Source organism: Aedes albopictus, chromosome 2 (genome assembly GCF_035046485.1).
Source record: "Aedes albopictus strain Foshan chromosome 2, AalbF5, whole genome shotgun sequence".
Lineage (NCBI taxonomy): Eukaryota > Metazoa > Arthropoda > Insecta > Diptera > Culicidae > Aedes > Aedes albopictus.
This window is the reverse complement of record NC_085137.1, coordinates 150,509,507-150,530,032: the sequence shown is the minus strand read 5'-3', so window position 1 is coordinate 150,530,032 and position 20,526 is coordinate 150,509,507. Positions and strand designations below refer to the sequence as shown.

Sequence of the window (20,526 nt, the reverse complement as noted above, 5' to 3'; positions counted from 1 at the left end):
CTTATAAGATTACACAAAAAATGTTGTGAACTGTTAATTACCACTAATGCATTGTAATCGTTGGATTCATTACATTAAAAAAATCTTGGAAAAAATATACTTCTGCATAAATTGTTTCTTTTGTTCGTTGATTTATTACATCTGAATTCAGTTTTCTTTTTTGTATGTATTTTTGTATCATACATTTCAATAGCTGTTTATTTAAATTTAAGAAAAAAAATATATATATGGCAACACGGCAGAATGTTCTGCAATGATGATGCTTTTGATCACGCGCTGCTGCATTGAAGGGATGATAGGTTGATCTGGAGGGGAAATATTGAACCAATCAATAGATCCATGGAATAATTTGTCCCATGGTTTGAGCAATCTTCGAGAGGATTGATGTTAAATTTTTGGAGGTGGGGAAATATTGTAGAGAAAATTGAAGTAAAATGCGCTATGGAGGGGAAATATTGCTGCGTGGTTGATCAAACGGAAGATAGGGGAAAAGTTGAATGATTGATATCAATTTATTTTTGAACAATATTATACATTCAATGTATCCATAAAACGGTCAACTATTGATCAATATATGGATCGTGTTACTGGCGCTACTAAGCCTTTTTAATTCGTACCCCGCTTATACGACACATGTCGAATTAAAAAGTGTTCAAATGTTACAGCGATGTACACTGTAAATGCAAAACAGTTTGATATTGCGCTTATACTCTCACCCGCAGAAACTCCTCTTGCACCCGCAAATTTCGGAAGTTATGAGTTGGTGCTATTCAACACCCAAACCGCCTGGAGACCAACCGGAATGAACTGAGGATGGCAACAATCGTAGAAAGAACGAGCTTTTCATTCGCGCCACCGCAATATTTGATAAAATCTAGATTGAGTTTAAATAAGGGCGAAAGTAACATGAGAGAGTTCTCTTCATCGACTCTCTCTTCTGCTAATTAAAGTGACAAGATGCAAATATGGTTGAACTCTTTGGTCATAAATCGCTAGGTTGCGATCTAAGTGTAAAAAAGTTCGATTGAATTTGCATCTTGTCACTTTAATGGATCACTAAAATAACTAAAACGGCCGCTATGAAATGAACAGATAGCGCCACCGTAGCCTTGTGTGTTTGACGTAACTCGACTGCTGACACAGTGTTACCATAGACTAATTTCAAGACCTCGATGTACCAAAGAAAACGATCAAATTTTCGGTGACCAGTCCGGTACCCAATAAATATTCATAACCGTGCATTTTTTTCCGTGTAAATTGCCTTTTGTGTAAATTTTATTTAGCGTGTTAAATCTGTTCACCAAATGAAGATCGTATTTCAGTAGCATTCTCAAGTCAGCTTTAATGCTTCCGTTGGTAATTCTGAAGAGGTTTATGGTTACTTTATCGTGACTTTATGCAGTCAATCAGGTTATATTACCGATCGGATATAACATGCATGCGGCTTCAAGAGAAGTTTTAGCAAGAAGTTTTGTTGCGTAATAAACAGTTTGCATACAATAATTTTCTTGCTTGAAAAAAAAAAGCAAATGGATAATTTTTATTCGATAAACTTCTAGGTATCTACAAAACGTTTTAAAGTTGCAATTGTTGCTTAATCGTCATTTTCTTATAAACTTCTTTAGTAAACCTTAAAGGATTTACCAAATCCCTGACAAAACGTCAATAAATAATATCTAAGAGCAGAAGGCATAGAAATTGTTGCTTGGGATTCTTGGAAGAATTTTTAAGGAATCCGTGCAGGAATACCCAGAGGAATCCCTGGAAGAATTTCTGGAGAAATTCTTGAACAAATTTCTGGAGGAATCTCTTAAGGAGTTCGTGAAGGAATACCAGGAATAACCCCTGAAGAAATCGCAGATGGAATTCTTGAATAAATCCTGATAGAAACTTTAGGAAAGTTCGTGGAGGAACTCCTTGGAGAATCCGTGTAGCAGATCCTGACGAAATCCCTAGTGGAATTCCTGGGGAAACCTCCGAAGAAATCCGGGAAGCAATTTCAAAAGGAATTCCTAATGGAATCCCTAAACAGTTCCTGGAGGTAGTACTGGATTAATTCCTGGAGGATTTTTTTGAAGAATACAAGGAGGAATTCCTGAAGGAATCCTAAGAAGAGTTCCTGGGGGAATCTTTGGAGGATGTTTTGAAATAATTCCTGAAGTTATTTCTGAAAGAATCACAGAAGGAATTCCCGAGTAAATCCCTGGATAAATTCTTGAAGAAATCTCTGGAGGATATCCTAGAGGAATAGAATTCTCGCAACAATCTCTAGAAGAATTTCTTAACGAATTTATGGAGGAATTCCTAGAGGAATTTCCAGAGGTATATCTACGCCCATGGTTACTGAAACATAGGCATGTTATCGTACGAATACTGTATTCCCATCAACTCTCGCAATAAATAGCATGGAACGAACTCACCAATTATGAACCAACATGCATTGTTCAAGTCATTGCTGGCTGGACGCATGTTAAAGACAGGAAAATTAATGCAAAGATGATCAATTGGCAAAGAAAACTCTCACTGATAACTGTAGAAGAGATTTCATAGGACACTAAACCGGAAACCTGTTTAGTATTATTGAAAAGGGATGTAATTATTGAAAAGGGAAATAACCTTTCAAAACATACAAGAATTCTTAAAGGCTTGAAAAGCAACAGGCAATATGACAATTATAATATTCTGTATTAATATAATATTCTGTATTGTATTCGGAAAATTCAGATGATTCATACTGACGAATGACAAGACTATATTACTTTGTAGCACATCGTATATTCACGTACTTGTTGTCCGCCCGTATCTCACTCACTCATAGACTGACTCCCCAAACCTATGACATACTATGTTATTCAGATACTACATTCCCCCTTTACTTAATCCTCAAAACAATTGTTTTTATTTACATTAGTGATATAGTTTTTAAAATACTGTGGAGTCTTCATGACACGCTGACTACGTCGAACTGCTTCAGTCGCTGCCCTTACTCTTACATTTACTTCGATGTTGTCGTCTCTCTTCGCTTGGCATTTTTCTACAAATCGCTTCAAGTGACCTACATTTCGACAATATACCTTTCCAGATTCCTTGGAACGAATTTCAGCTTCCACATCTTCTCTGCTGAGTATGTCGAACAGCTCCGATCCATAATTTGTGGAGAATTTGTTATCTTTAACGCTACGCTTGGCCACTACAGTATCTCCTTCCTTCAGGTCACTTTTTTTTGGCACCAATCTGAGTGTTAGTTTTTTCTGCTGCTTCGAGTTCCTTCTCCCAGTCACGATCCCGAACATTTTCAGATACAATATCAGCTGTAAACTGAAGACTTGTCAGTTTACCCAATTTCGAACATCAGTGCTGATGGCGCGGTTCCAGTGATATAATGAGGCATTGAGTTGTACATCAGCAGGAAACTTCTCAGGTCCCACTTCCAGTGTTTATACTTCTCTTAACGTTTCCGAAGGCGTTCCATTATTACACTGTTTATTCGCTCTACCTCGCCATTAGCCTGTGGCCAATATGGAGTTATTTTTTTTTGATGAGTTATTTCGTATTCTTCACAAAAGAAAACTTTGAAGGTTCACTCACGAACTGTGGTCCGTCATCGGACCGCATTGTTTCCGGAATTCCTAACCAACTGAACGTTTCGAAAAGCGCATTAACCATTAACGGTTAATTTTGCTGTCATTTGTTTCATGCCGTTGACTTCCGTGAACCTATTGAAATAATCGACCAACACCAGCAAATACTGTCCTGATGGTAAAAGTCCTACGAAATTGATAGCCACATCTTTCCACGTTTTTTTTTTCAGGCATTTTTGTGCGAAGTATTCGTTCCGGCGGTCCACGCTCTACAACTACAACGAACCTTTCCACCGTGTTATCCATCTTGGGCCACCACATCTTCTGCGTTATATCAAACTCATCCCTGGATGACCATCATGAGCACACTGAAAAGACCTGGTGTTGATAGATTCTGGAATTACCAAACGATGTCATAGTTGTATCATTGGATTCAGAGTACCCATCTTTCGATTCTGAGGCAAAGTCGAGATCGTGTTGTGTACAAGAACTTTAAAGCTTTGCAGCCAGTGATAAGTTCAAATTTGCTCCCAACAAGATACTGCTTAAAATTCTGTACTCCCCAAACTATCGCCAAGGCTTTTCGCTCCGTTTGAGAATGCTGCTTCTCTAGGTCTGTAAGAGACTTACTTGCAAAAGAGATAATTCTGTTCTGGCCCTCCTTGTTCTCCTGAACTAATAACGTTTCCAAATCCTCTGGACTAGCGTCGTCAGTTTTGTCTTGTCCTTTCTGCCAAAAAAAATCCTAAAAATTTGGTCTCACAAATGGCTAGCTTTATAGTTTTAAATTCTTCCTGTTTTTCCTTCTTCCATTGAAAACTTACTCTGGCTTGAAGTAACCTTCTTAACGGCTCTGTCCTTCTTATAAGGTTGGGAATGAATCGACTCGAAGAAACTCCTCAACTCTACAATCGTTCTCTTTTCTCTGGAGTGTTTGACCGCTGCAATGCGACTCTCCTTAGGCCGAGCACCTTGTTCATTCAGAACATACCCCAAAAACTCAATCTCTTCTGCTCCGAAAATGTATTTGCAGTCATCTAACAATATTCCATACTTCCTCATACGACCAAACAATTTTTCTACTCTTCTATCATGCTCTTCTCGACCACATCATCCAAATAGACAATAACACCTTCAAGACCTGCTAGTACTAGTTCCATAGTTTTCTGAAATATCTCTGGGACACAGCTTGCTCAAAACTTTAGTCTTTTGTATCTATTACTGATGAGTATAAATAAATGAAGATAAAAATTCTATCAATTTATTTGATTTCCCTTGACATATTGAACCAAATTAAGTTGTTATCGAGCAAGATCGTTCCGATATTTACACCTGATGGACTTGACCTGATCCTTGACATCTACTTTGGAAAAAAAATATTTTGCTCCGCCGAGCGAACACAGAATTTCATCCACCAACGGTAACGGGTGCGTTTCCCGAATTACTGCCCGAATTGCTTGACGCATGTCCACACATAGCCGCACGTCACCAGAATCCTTGAGGACCGGTGCGGTACAAGCGGTGATACCCACGGCGATGGTTCAATAACTTTTTTTTTTGATCCGTTGATCCAACAACAACTGTATCTTCTCGCCAACTTTCTCCTCCAGTGCATACGGTACACGTCGATAAGTCTGCTGTACGGGTTGTACCTGATTGTCGATAGGAATTCCAACAGTCACTCCTTTGAATTTGGAAAACTCTGCTATACTAATTTGAGAAATATTCGCAATATCGAATCCTTTCAGCACGTGGAGCAATTTCCCGGTTTGATCACCCAGCAAACACTGTTGCCCCTCATTAGCTACATAGAATTTCGCATCAGCTTTTCTTCCTCCGTCCTCTATTTCTGCATAAGTGAAATGTCAATCAGTTGACATTTGCCACATTTGTAGCTTCAGTTGTTTTGTTTGCTCTCAAGCCATCTGACTAATATGATGTTTGCTGCCACGTCGGAATCGATGATCTTCGGTATTTTCCCACTTCTAACTTTGAGCAGGAACGTGTTCTTTCCCATGGCATAGCAAATGTAGTCCTTTTCCATCTCAGCCTAAATCTTCGAATACCGCTCGAATCTTGGCTCGAATACACTTGGGAGGTAAAGACGTCCGATCTTCGTTGTTCGCTCTCTTCCTGCACTGTTTTGTGAAATAACCGGTTCCACTACATTTAAAACACGATTTATCCTTTGCCGGGCAAATGTCCACACCATTGCATTGACGTGACCTCGTTTACCACAGAAAAAAAAACATACATGTATCGAAATGCTTCTTTGAAAACATTTTATCTCCGATTGAAACTGGCTTGCCAATCTCGGCGAGCTATCTTCACTGCGTCGTAATTTCAGGTAAGCTTCTTCGTCACATCACTGATATGATCACTCTGGGGTTAACGAAATGAACTTCCAAATTCCTTCAACTTACGTGCACTTTCTTCCAAATTAGTACCTAGACCTTCTACCTCGCTAAGAAGTAGGATTCGATACAACATGTGAAACGGTTTCGACTTCAGGCAGATTGTCATAGACATCCCGCAGGTCTGAACCACCAAGGTACAAAAGTTTTGAACACTTATCATATTGAGAACAGATTTTTTTTCCTGACTCAAAACAGCATTGCAAATCTCGTTTCCATTTTGATCATGCCAAAACGGCAGCTGAGGCAGCTCGTCTGAAACAGTTTGATACGAAGTTCGCCACTAGTCCTATTTAAGAAAAAAACAACCAGGCAATGAAAATACCGCATTTCATGTTAGATGTACATTTTTTTCTGTACATGTCTGTTTATACATACCTAATTAATTTTTTTTTCGTGAATAATAATAGTAAATTTCATAATCATTAATCATTAACAATTTGTTAACAAAAACACAAGCATGACAAATATAATCCAAATCTCTTTTTTAGTGCATATGTCATTTATGTGTTTTACCGGTTTTACTTTTAGCTATTCCACCACTCCTGCAAACCTGCTGTTACAATTTCGTCATTTAATCTCTAGCGAACCCGCTCTGACGATTCAGTTATTGATATTCTAGCGAACCCGCTTAGACGATTCTGTCGTTCAAACCTTTAGCGAAACCGCTCTGACGATTCCGCCTTTAAAAAAAAAGTTTAGCGAACCCGCTTAGACGATTCCGTCTTTCAAGATCCTTAGCGAAACTGCTTAGACGATTCCGCCATTCATTTTCTAGCGAACCCGCTTAGACGATTCCGCCGTTCAAACCTTTAGCGAAACCGCTCTGACGATTCCGCCATTAACAAAAAGTTTAGCGAACCCGCTTAGACGATTCCGTCTTTCAATATCCTTAGCGAACCCGCTCAGACGATTCCGCCATTCATTTGCTAGCGAACCCGCTTTTCCGTTTAACTACATACCTATGTGTACTTTTGGCGAATCCGCCAGGTATTCAATCACCGCAAAACTGCAGTTTTTTGTGACGATACCGCCGCTCATTCAAAACAAACATTTTCCATTCAAAATATCATGCTCACATATTTATACTGCTGTGTTCTTTTCAGCTCGAACCAATAAAAAACATTTAACGTATGAGTTTTCACCAAAAAAATGTTTCATTCATTTTTCTTTATTCACAATATATAATAAGAAAGCTTACCTTGACTTGTAACTCGTTTACACGCTGTTCTTCATTTGGAATCAATGCACTCCGCTTTGTCAATTTTCCCGATTTCCTTTCCATTCAATCTATTGTAACAAAAGTATCCTTTCACACTTGATAAACAATAAACAAAAACAAACAAATCCATTGATCAACTAAATCACTTGATGTGATCCGAACCAAAATTATTTATCAATGAAAGAAGAAACACAATCACATTTTTGTTTTGATTCATTCTTCTTTGATTCACCGTTTTGACAGTTCATCTTTTCATTCTACCCAAGTTGTGTTACATGCGTTACCACTCTCATACCTCTCATAGCTTTATCCATTTTGATAACCATGAAACATTTCAAAAGCTCATTCATTGAAGCTTCGATGAAACTTTTCGCAGTGGTTTCCATGGTGAATTTTCACCCTGATTCAACAATTAACGAAAATTCTATAGAATGGCGATTTCACGAATTGCAAATTCAAACTCTTCAGAACCACTACAGAAGTACTTACATTTTCTCCTCGTCGCCAATATAATATTCTGTATTGTATTCGGAAAATTCAGATGATTCATACTGACGAATGACAAGACTATATTACTTTGTAGCACATCGTATATTCACGTACTTGTTGTCCGCCCGTATCTCACTCACTCATAGACTGACTCCCCAAACCTATGACATACTATGTTATTCAGATACTACAACAATGGAACAAATTCTGTTTCATCACAAGGGACGATCAGTGATATATTTAATAAAAAGCCAACTTATATAAATTGTAAAAATATCTTTATTTGATTTTGTACTAACATAAAACATGAAAATTCATCCAAATAAAATGATAAAACAACAGCTAGCGCCCCTTCTTTTCGCTCCAATTCTCTTATAAGAACCAAGCGTAACCTGAATTCAAGGTCGACTGCCCAATCAGTTTGTGTTTCGATACAAAAAATGGATCACAAAATGTCCAACTTCCAATCGAAAGAAATTGCTTCACTCATGATTTTGTTGGTCCTTGCTACATCTATCTACTTTAGTCTATTGTCGCTAATACGTTTTCTATCGTGTACAAAAGCAGTAAAGCTTCATCCGGTAATCGTCCACGCAGTAGCTCTGCTTGCCGTAGAGATTCGTCCGGCTGACGCTTCCCGTCAGCGAACTCCGGTTGAACGAGTCGATCCGAACCGTGGCCTCGAACTCCGCTTCGCCCGGTCTAGTGAGAAACCGAACGCTAATGTCGCTGAACTGGTTGATCGGTTTCTTCGATATGATCTCCTCCGTGGATATCCCAAGGCTGGCATCCTCGATCGAGTACAGATGGAGTGTACTACACTGAGGATACTTTTTGAGCATTTGGTTGAGGTGATTCACGGTGTATCGGGCAACGGAAACCACCCGATAGTCGTTGGTCACGATCGGCCTGTGATCGTGACAAGTGCACCAATGCGGAGCTATGCCGGCGTCTTCGCAGTTCCTCGTTGGAGAGATTGGTAGAAATAGGCTGATTCCTCTGGGGACCGGTTTCGTATCGAGAAGTTCGAACGATCGCAACTTGATCGCCGATTGTGACAGCAGAGATGGATTGGACAGGTCTTTGAGAGTTTCGTATAGATCAAAGTGCGATGTTAACTGCTGCCTGTTTTTTCGAAGGTTACGGTATGCTGACGGATATCGATGCTGGAACCATGTTGGTAGAAGAATGTAGAGAAATGGCTGTCGCTCTTCCATCATGCCTTGATATGTGTTTCTGTAGTTACCCCATCGTATTCCGTGATCGCTGAGAAGAATTACGGCTGACTTATTCAAAAAGCCTTCTTGTTCCATGTGCTCCAGCAGGCTTCGATAGTCTGCATCGACTAACGAAGGGTAGTTTAGTAGATCATGAGTCATGGTACACGCCCAAAGCAACGAAAAGCTTAGACGGTTTTTCATAGCTGACACTACTTTTCGAGCGTACTCTACCAATATCTGAGTGGGGTTACGACCACCCAAGCAGAGCTTGGCGTTAACTTTCTTATTGTAACCTATGGAAGAGTCGGCCTGTCTGAAGAAACTTCTCAAATAGTAGTCCGTAGGTTGATCGCGGAAACCTTTCTTCAGGTAGTTGAAGGTCTCCATCGTGCTGCTGTCTTCGGCGTAGAAGGTTCGGTAACCTGCCGCTCCGAACTTCTTCCAAATGAAAGGGCACAGATCGAATGTGCTGTTGGAATTTGGAAGGCATGCCGCTGACAGCTCGTCTACATCGAGACCGGTGAGAACCGGAACCAAGTTAGGATACGTATTGTCGCCGACTTTGTTGTAGCCAAACAGCTCAACACCTGTGAATTGGACAAACCTTAGATCATCGATTCAAGGTTAATGTAAGAAATGTGAAGTTACCTCTCAATCGCTCGATCACCATTTCCGCGGTGAGATTCATCTGACGATGGAAGTTCAGCCGGGACACACTGTCAATACCCAAGATCATCATGCTGAGCTTCTCGTCCTCACCGCCGAACCTTGCATTCAACTCGTTCCTAGTATTTTCACAACGCTCTTCAATGGCCGGTTTCAGCGGTACAAACGCGAAATAATCCCTATAGAACACTTCTTGCTGCTTGGCAGGATGCGTGCAGATAACTGCTATGAACTCGTCCATGACCTCGACCCGTTCGCCGTACTCGAAGCATATCTCTTGTCCGACGATCCTCACATTGCTGTTGGACTTACGCTCAAACGGACGGTAACAGCACTGGATCATGCTGGCATTCCCGAGCTCGTAGTGCTTTTCGATGTCTTCCTCGGTCAGCTGAAACCAGATGGAGCTTCTATCGCTTTGGATCAGAGCCGGGGTGCAGTTCAAGGGCTCAACCTTCTGGAGGAACTTCTGCACGTGTTCGTCTACGATCGGAAGACTGGGCATTTTGCAGCCCACCGTGTTCACAAAGTAGGAACTGTTGTAGTTGAAGTGCTGTTCATCATCCTTGGTGATGAAGGCTTCCTCCCAATACGGGTTTCCCGTTCCTCCACTGTAGAGCCATGCCGGCAAGCTGATACTGTAGAGGAACACCAGGAGAATGCTGATCAATATCAGGGCCAGTTTGAATCGTGCTTTCCTCGAAGGGATTTTGAAGTTGTGAACATCCCTCGATGGACTGCCTCTTGCTGCGAGCGTGCGGTAGTCGACTCCCTTGGACATGATTCTGGAAAGGAAGATGCGTAAAGTGAATTGTAATTAGTATTTGAATATTCAATCAGTGACTTGGTGAATGTTATGTACTTTGCGATTATGCTTTTGTGACGATGATTTTAATTGCACTTTATTCCAAGTGATACGTCTGTTTGTCTGTGGTGTAGTCATGGCCAAAACGAAGGGTGCGTCAGCAACCCCAGAACGCTCCCCCGAGATGCTGCAGAAGATCGTGGAAATGTTGTTTCTGCGCCGCGGTACAAGATCATGGGCCTACGTCCCCTATGGCAAAATTGACCAAAGCGAGGTCGCCATGGTATCGAAGCTTATTGTAATAGCGAAGTCGCATAAGTTGAACGAAGCTCCGGGCTTGGACGGTATCCCGACAGTAGCCATTAAGATGGCCATCGAGGCCCTAGGTGACATGTTCAGAATGGCTATGCAAATGTGCCTAGACAGAGACGAATAGGAAAAGGTCTGGTGACCCGTCGGCACACAGATCTATCTGCCTTCTGGACACCGTCGGGAAACTGTTGGAATGGACCTTTCTGTCGAGGCTGATGGTCTATACCGAGAAACCCGATGACTCTTGTAAGTTGTGGCTAGCTCAGGGAGGCTCTTACCTCGGGTCGGCGCTTACGCAAACTTTGGAATGACTCACTACACTCAAAGTGGACAACATCGGACAATATCGGACAACAACAGACAGTGGACAAACTATACACCTAAGGCTCAGCGTGAAAGAAATTACAAAACGTTCAGAAATTCATGTTTATAGTCTTAATTTTTATTTAACATAATAGGGAAAGGGACAATACTGGGGAAAGGGAGGGGGGGAGAAGAAAGGAGGTGTACCCGTTGCGGCCGTGCTGCTTTCGTTGGGGCCCTTTAACGTTTACGTTCATGCGGAGAGAGAGCTATTGCGAGGCATACCTGGTACACTGCAGACGACGATTCGACGTTTTCCATGGACGTAGGAGGGATTCGCGCTCCCGGGGAGGCGCAGCCACGTTGACCTCGACGCTAGAAGATCTTGGCGGGAAAATCCGGTACGCCCTGTTGGTCACCGTGATCGAATACCGTTGAATGGAGCCCCTGGCCGCATCTGGACGTTGTCGCCTGGTCTTCTTGCTGCCTGTCGTCGTACTTCTGGGGGTGTATCGTCGTTCGCCCCCGGGTAATATGCTTCTGGTGCTTACGGCGGGGGTAGGACCACATCGGCCAGATCCTCAACGAGCGGAGGCGTACCTACCGGGCCCCGCTGGGTCTAGGCCTCAATAACTTCCGGTCGTACACTCCACAGCCGCTGGTGGCATGCGAAATGGCTTTGGGGCTCGCAAACTACCGGCACCTGGTCTCCACGTGGGCTGGTTAACGGGCGATTTCTTGGTATTAGCCGCTCGAGTATCCTTTGGACGTCGCACCGAGAAGGTTCGCTGGCACGATCCGGCCTTGGTTGATCAATTGGGGTTTGGCCACACTCCTTTTCGGGGATTACCACGTGGCCGGGGAAAACCGGATCCTTTGTCCCGGACCAGATGGGGTCGTTCCGAGGCGTCGTCTGGCCGGCTGGGGTGATTCCTTAACGACGGCTTCCCCGGAATCGTTCCGGAAACGTGGCCCCTGCTACCAGGTCGGAAAGCGACTTCGATCCGGCAGCGGATGGGGTTAACTCTTCCGTATTGATAGACCTCTACGGGAATTCCACCTACTACCAGCGAAGCTGGAGAATTTTCACTCGCGGAACGGGCCCAGCAAAACTGCCCGGGTGGACTACCGTTCTCTATTTTATATCGGAACTTGTCCCGTATTCGTTTGGGGGGGAATCGGCAAAAACTGCGCGTGAGAATTGTCGTGAACCGAGGAAGGGTTCACTGAACATTTTTACGGAACTTCTCCGTAATTAACCCATTCGGCAGGGAATCCGCACAACTCAGCGCACAACAACACCACCGTCGTCGTACACATCAATTTTTAGACTGAATTCTTGCGTGCTCGCGCGCGAGCACAAGCCTGATTTTACACACTTATCCTTGACTAACAATAATCTGCCAACTCGTAACCCACATAAATAAATAAAAAAATAATATTTTATTCCATGACATCTTATTCCTACATTCACCTTCACCTCTACTCTCTAGTGAATGTAATATTGATCGACATATAAAAATATTTAAAGCATACAACATGCAATAATTCAGGCATTTCTTACAATAATACTTAACAAAATCATCAACTAACTAATACCTTGTTTAAACACATCCTTAATGCATCACAATTTACATTTTATTGCACCACTCATCTAGTTCTATCTCTTCCTGAATCCGTTTTATACGTTTGAGCTTACATATTATAAGCAGTGAAACCAGTAAAATATCTTAAAACTTCTTAGACAATTCGCAATTAATACGTTCTAACACACCTCAACGAGTTCTGTCTGATCTTCAGCATGCTATGTTGAGTTAAGCTTACCAGGCTCAAAAAATCACATAAGCATTAAAACCAGTAAAATCAGGCCCGGATTAAGGATTGTGGGGGCCCGGGGCCCGAGCGGATGTGGAGGCCCTTCTGAGAGATGACCAAAAATGTTTTTCCTTATTTTCGAACAGTACTTGAGCAATATGAAAAATAAAACTAATGTTAGCAAGCAAAAAAGGTTTTTGTGGGGGCCCCAAAAATGTGGGGGTTCGTTCTCTTCAAAAGTCCCGTAGCAACTGACTCGCAGACGATCTCCCAGGCTCGCACTACCCTCCGATCTTCCTGCTCTCTCCCGACGCTCTCGCTCATCTCCCGGAAATGGGAGAACGTAAACGCATAGTTCTCCGATGAGATGTGAATGGTGATGATTAGGTTAGTAAATTTAGTAAGCTTTGTACAACAATTTTAAGTGTAAATTGTGAATAGTGTTTTAAATGCCTATCTGTTAGTAATATTAATAATAATTATATAATTCAAAGGCCTTGTGCATGTTTGTGTTTTTGTGTATGGAGCCATCCTATTTTAAATATCTGAATTAAGAAAAACTAGCTTTCCCTACCAAAAATTAATCAAATTTTATTGGTTTAAGTAATTTATTTTCATTATTTAATTTAATTTAATTTATGTACAATTTGGAACCAAAGTTCCATTGTTGCCGAGTATTATCCGGTAACACTCTGGGCTCTCGAATAACTAGCTTGGCTTCCGGAAAGGTCAGTCGATGGTTAACGCTATTATGGCTGCAATCAAAATGGCCGAGATAACGCTCCAAAAGAAGTGAACGGGAATCCGCTACTGTGCGGTCGTCAAGCTGGACGTGAAGAATACGTTCAACAGTACCAGCTGGGCCGCCATCGAGTGTGCCATACACCACGTAGGAGTCCCAGATAGCCTATGCCGGATAATGGATAGCTTTTTCCAGAATAGGGTACTAATCTATGATACCGAGGAAGGTGAAAGGAGCTACAACATCACCACGGAGCTACCTCAAGGGTCCATTCTGGGCGCGGTACTATGGAACACGGCGTATGATGGCGTATTGAAGCTCACACTTCCATCAGGCGTAAAGCTGGTTAGCCTTGCCGATGATATTACCAGCGCATCACTCCTTTCGCGCTTACGAGCTGGTTTCGCTTTTCTCACTTCGCAAGCCGATTCTCTTTACCTTGGCTCGGTTGGCCCCTCGCTTTCTTGGAGTTGGCCTCCTGGGGCTTGGTTTCCCTGCCCTTGTGCGTTTTGCAACCGGTTCAGGGGCCTGGCTGCTCGAGCTGGCCTCTGCCAGGTGCTTCTTGCCCCCGGGGGCCGCGCCATCTCGACAGGTTTCGGCCTTGTAGCTCGAGCTTCGAGTCGTTTGGCTCTCTCCCCTACGGCTCCGGCGAGTTGCATCGTCTCGTGCGCCACCGTCACGCTGCCAGCAAATAAGAAGCTATCCGTTTATGTGGACCGCTCTCCCTTGCGCGCATCGAACACACTACGCTCGTCGGCTAGAAGGTCGTACTCCTTCTGGCCAGGACTATTGACTTGTGGAGCTTCAGGAAACCTTGCTTGAGATCTTTGCTCGTGTAACCGGTCAGCTCGTCGAGCTGCTCGGCGACTACCCAGGTAACCACTAAGCATTTGAATAAGCCGTGTATCAGCCCGTATTACGCATTTAAACTGCTTGCTGCCCTACATAAGCAGTTCGAATGCATAGCTGCCTTGAGTCAGCTTAAGCTGTGCTGCTCAAAAGCTTTCGGCTGTTAATTAGCATTTCAACTGCTTGAAGTGGTTTCACTTGGGAGCATACAGAATGCTTTTCAACTGCTCTTTAAATGCTAGGAGCAAAAAGGTTGGGAGATATGTTACGCATTTGGCAACACATTTTGTCTCTCTCTTACAGAGCCTATTGATTGATGCACCAAGCGAAAAGAAGAAGCAGTTTAGACATCCAAGCGGTGTGCCGTCGATGAGATCCTCGTCGCTGATTGGTCGATGGATGTAAACGGCACACCGCTTGGATGTCAAAACTGCTTCTTCTTATCGCTTGGTGCATCAATCAATGCTTCTGTTTACAAATTTGTGCAGCTTATTTGTTTCTTCATTTTCCCCTACTCATCCAAAAGCACCAAAGAAAACATTACTGCAGCTGGATTGGATTGGGAACTTGTCCATCAAAAAATCACCAATTATTTATCATTTCGTCGGAAAATATGTGCCGAATAGCTGGATGCTTTGGTGGATCATAGGATTGTTTGAAAGAGGGAAGAAACAATCATATTCCACAGATATTTAAAAGAAGGGAGCATTACGTCTACCACAATAAAATATCTCAATTACAACAAGTTTTGGATGTTGAATCTGAAGTTGTTATCGAATCATTCTTTATATTGGCGATTAAATCAACGCACGCCACCGGGACAGCTTTAGCATCGTGGATCAGGAGCAACAGAATCCGAAGCAGATATGATGATTCAATCTCCGGATCGTAAGTTCAAACCTACATCACTACAAAAATCAGCAAAAAAGTACCACCTAGCACCGGCTGGAATATGGAAGGACGATGAAGCGGGGAAACAGGCTGAGAGAACGAGAAGCAGACGTCAATCTATTTTTGTTTTTTTTGCTCGACGAGGCGTTACGCTTCTTTGACATTTCGTCACGACGTTCCTGAAGGGGTAGCACTAAGACAGCCCGTTATTTTGCCAAAACCTGCTGTGAGGTAGCACTATAGGCGCATATACGGCTAATTAGCATTAAACGCCTTGCCGTAAAGGCTACTATAATGCTGAAGGAATGCTATTTTAAATGCTTACTGGTTACTTGGGTAGTATTATGCGCATCCTCAGTCGGCGCTGTACCATCTCGTGATCAGCACCTGCTGTTTGTTCGCGTTGGGGTACTTCGGCTTTCACCATCATCCCACGTGGTGGCGATCTCTTCAGTTCGCCTCTCGTGAACAGCTTCACCGTCGCTTCTCTCCTGTATTGCTCTCGCTCACCTTTATTGTAGTTGTAGTTTTACTAGTCATGTTTGAAGCACTCCCACTCCCCCCCCCCCTCAATCCCCCTCCCACCAAAAAGAACCGCTATCCCACTGCCAACAAAGTAGTAGGATTCTGGTGGTTATCTATGCAAGCAGGAAGTCCACCCAAGGGTTTAGACAGGCTCTTATGGGGACTGTACTCAGAGAACTCAGATCTGCGCGATAAATCTGGAACGGCACTCAAATTGCCGTTCTCGGTCAGCCTTATTTGCGGTATATTCATGCACACAATTTATTAATTACATGAACGAAACTGTTGATGCATAATAACTGGCTGTGACGAATGTGGTGACTAGCTGACTAGTTGTCGAATCAGTGATATTTTTTTAAGTCGACTATAAGTTGTATCTTGGTTCGAATGCATTAATGCCGTTTATATCACGAATGGATGTTTTATATTGGCTCCACCTCTTGCGCTTTTTTGGTTGTAATTTAGTCGTTAATAAGACGATTGGTTCAAATGGCATAACTTTCAATATAGTTGCAAACAAATTACAGGAACTTATTAATGTCCAAGTGTGTTGCTTGGGTGTTTGTCTGTGAGCGGAGCCTATGTTGTCGCACAGTAACACACAAATATGAATTTCAATATACAAAAAAATTTGCATGTGGGATCAAACATCGGACCTCTGAATTCGGCACCAACATTTCAAAAGGGCGTAACTGCATTTGGAAGTAATACCTTCTTTCAAAGCTGTAGGTCGTACTGCCTCCCTTACACTCAAACCACCGTGGTTGTCGGAAAGAGGAGAGTTTTCCCCATCTAGTACTTGTTGTGAAAAACATGGAAATCATAACACATGATCCACAGCTTTAAAAGAAGGTGATGATTCCAAAAGCAGTTACGCCCTTTTGAAATGTTGGTGTCGAATTGTCAATCCTTCCCAAGTAACACACTTGTCACATAAAAGTTATAGCAGTGCAGGTTTTTGTTGCGCTGTGACTTGACTTGCTTCTAACAAATTCTGACTTCTGTTTAACCAGAACCTGCTCTGTCGTACTCGTAAAGCGTGCTACTTGAGATTACTATTAACCTTCCGTAACTCGCGCGGTTGACTACCTGCGTCAGCACCACGCTAATGCTGAGTACAAAAAGCGAGATTTTTTCAACGTGTTGTACAAAATACAACAGCGCGATCGTTCGAGGGTTAACCAACTGAACTATTGCGGTGCAACATTATCATACACGCTAAAAAACTCATCCATGCTACTTCCTGGTGGCGTTTCCATGGCCGGTCGCCGCTCGTTTACAAGGAACAAAAAGGATGACAAAAATGTTGGTGGTCGACTATTTATCATGGAGGTTCATCCTCGGGTTCATCGTGGAACCCTTTTCTGGCAATGAAAATGCTACTCATCAATATTGTTCTGTCGGGAGAATATGATTTATTTTGTTTTCTTTGCGCGGCGGTGAAGAGAACGACGATTGTCAACCCTGGTCTGGATCCAAGATAGATGTTCAAAATTCTATTAGCCAAATACTACCACGCAGCGGCAAACTACCTACTAATTATTGAATCACCAGGTTGTTCTATGGTCTATACTTTCTGAAGAGATTTGCCAAAGATAACACTTTTCTATCTGCTATGGATTCCGAGATGGAAACGTTTAAAACTTTGCCAACTAGCACCACTTAGCAGCAAAATCACCAATTTATTTTTTTATCGCCAGAATGCTCTTAACTTCCTGAAGAACTTTGCCGAAGACGACACTTTTCTATCTACTCCGGTTCCCGAGACAGAGAAGTTTAAAATTTTACTTGACAACTAGCGCCTCCTGGCGGTGAAATCACAAAATAATAGTCAATTCACTAGATAGCGCTTGACTTCCTGAAGAACTTTGCCAAAGACGACACTCTTCTATCTGCTCTGGATCGCGAGCTAGAGAAGTTTGAAATTATACTTGACAACTAGCGGCACCTAGCGGCGAAATCACCAACTAAATGTTTAATCATCAGATAACTCTTCACTTGCTGAAAAACTTTGCCGAAGATGAATCTTTTCTATCTGCTTTGGATCCCGAGATAGCGGAGTTTGAAGTTTGACTTGACAACTAGTGCCACCTAGCGGCGAAATCATCAACTTATTGTTGAATCACTAGATTGTTCTTGACTTCCTGAAGAACTTTGCCGAAGACGGCCCTCTTCTATCTGCTCTGGATCGCGAGCCAGAGAAGTTTAAAATTTTACTTGACAACTAGCGCCACCTAGCGGCGTAATCACCAACCAATTGGTGAATCTCCAGATTGTTCTTGACCTACTGAACAACTTTGCCGAAGACAGAATTGTTCCAAATCAAGTAGATCTTGAGATATCGCATGTGATAACTTATGAATGCTTCTACTGGCGAGTGAACATATGCAACTACTTCTACATAGCGCCTCTATCGGCCGAATTGCCAACTAATTGGATGTTAGTTCGCATTGTGTGGTAGATCTATTCTAGTACTACAATTTTGCCAAATAAAGTATGGTGCTATCTTGTAATACTCCTGAGATATTCGCTCACACCCCCAATTAGGCGAAATCCCACAAGCTCTGGGATTCCTACAACACGGATTCCTACTGCACCCCGAACCAACCGTGTAGTAGGAGTCTAGACTGTATTGCGTTCGTCACTGCATAGTCCGTGGCCCAGGCAACAAACTTGTCGAAGACACCACCTACTTAAATTATCACGTTATTGAGATACAGACATATATGATTGTACATTTGCATCCAGTTTGTATGCACACTAGCGCCACCTATCGGTTGAATTCCTACTTACTTGGTTCGTCACTGGATAGCCCGTGACCCAGTCAACAACTTTGTCGAAGACACCACACACTTAAATTATCACGTTTTTGAGATACACGCATATACGTTGCATGCAGTTTGTATACACATTAGCGCCGCCTAGCGATGGATTTGCCAATGATTTAGTTCATCACTGGACAGCTCTTGGCCATACTAACAACTTTGCCGAAGATACCAAGAGTTTATAAAGTAATATCGCAATAATATTTACAATCCCAACTATCCCATATTTATAAGGTACTCGCGTCTCCATCCAGCAGCGGGTGGTGACGCCGCAGATGGCTGTAACCACCCTCTTCAACACGAAAAACGTGCAGTGATGCCAACTAAAGAAGTTAGAAATCATGCGAATAAAATGTCCGTTGTTTCGAAATTTAATAACGCCCTTATCTGAAGTGCAACTCAAAAGTTGTCTTCTAACAAAATGTTTACTAATATATGCACTAAATCTTCAGGGGGGGGAGCGGATTTTTAGAGTTGCTTTAAAATGCCTTTTTCTTCAAAAGTTTGAAAAGTTGGATTTCCCTATACTGAAAAATTAGAATTCCCATATAAAACTTCAAGTCGATTGCGGACTAGCTTACCGATTTTTTAGATTTTTTAAATTTTGCAGGGCTTCATTTGGGTCCATTTGCAACCATTTGTGACTATTCGGGATTGTGTATTCGCATTTTTGCAAAAATCGACACGGCCTAATGGTACATAAATTGGGTGATCTAGGTCACCCAAACTAATCTGGAATTCATTTTCTATAAGATCTACTGGATCTTCCATCATTTGAATTCACTCTGTTCAAGAAATTTAGTCACGTTGATGTCCATTAGACATCGCAATGCTACGAGCAACTCGATATTGTGGTAGTTGGGCATTCCGTGAAATACAAAATGGGCTCCAATACACTTTGAAGTTGGTGTTACGATACCTGCATAATGTATCATGATTTAATTTTAAAAAAAATCTCGGAATGTAGTCTATACTGCTGATGGAGCTTTAGTGCATAACTATAATGCATTTGGTACATTCATGCGGCTTTCCAAACTATTCTGGAATTAGGACCTTCAAGGCCTACAAGCTCTACTCTTGTTTCTCTTCGCTGTATCGGCATAATTCTTTCACCATTGTGTCTGTTGCACCTCATAATGTGTTGCTAGTTGAGTGTCCACTGGCATATAAATGGATCCCGGCCAATGCTTTTTGTAGTATGGGTCACAGTATCTGTAAATCTTTGGATATTTTTTATTGTAGCGAATGCTCGCGGAATATAATCTACGCTACGCTTAGAGCCTCAGAGTGCAATTCTGATAACTTAACAACATTCACTTGGAGGTCTAGGTCATCCAAATTATTCTGGAATTAAGACCTTCAAGCTCTTGTATCTCTTTACTTCATCGACGTAACTCTTTCACGATTTTTTCTATTGTATCTCATAATATTTTGAGTATATCTTTGTGTTACTTTTGCGTCCACTGACATACAAATTATCTTTATGGTATTTTGAAGTGAGGGTCGCAAAATCTCTATGTATGTTGTAGTGACCTGAGTGTTTTTTACTGTTTACTCCAGGATTCCCGTAACGGATACAACCAGAAATTTCTTCAAGAATTCAATCACAAATTTATTCAGAAATTCATTTAGGGACTTCTCAAGAAATTCATCAAAGGATACTTCCAAGGCTTCCGCTTGAAATTCCACTTGATTTTTTTTTTAAGAAATTCCTCAATTAACTTCAACAGAAATTCTTCCCGTGACAGCTCCAAAAAATTCTCTGGAGATTACTTCAAGGACGTCTTCAGAACTGCTTAATGAATTCCCCCACGAAATCATCCAGATTTTTATTTCAGGAATTCCAGCAGTCAAGGAATTCCTCCAA

The 20,526-nt window shown here is 42.1% G+C and overlaps 1 protein-coding gene across 1 annotated transcript in view; it reads right to left on the bottom strand.

Annotated features, from left to right (window-relative positions):
• Window positions 1-7,978: 7,978 nt before the first annotated feature.
• LOC109428452 (uncharacterized) overlaps window positions 7,979-20,526 on the bottom strand; it is a 62,845-nt gene continuing 50,297 nt past the window's right edge. The window contains exons 2-3 of the mRNA XM_019704221.3: window positions 9,575-10,377; window positions 7,979-9,513 (exon numbers count right to left, since the gene is read on the bottom strand). Coding sequence (XP_019559766.2) covers window positions 8,255-9,513; window positions 9,575-10,377 — 2,062 coding nt within the window. The 3' untranslated portion in view covers window positions 7,979-8,254. The remainder of the gene's footprint in view (window positions 9,514-9,574; window positions 10,378-20,526) is intronic.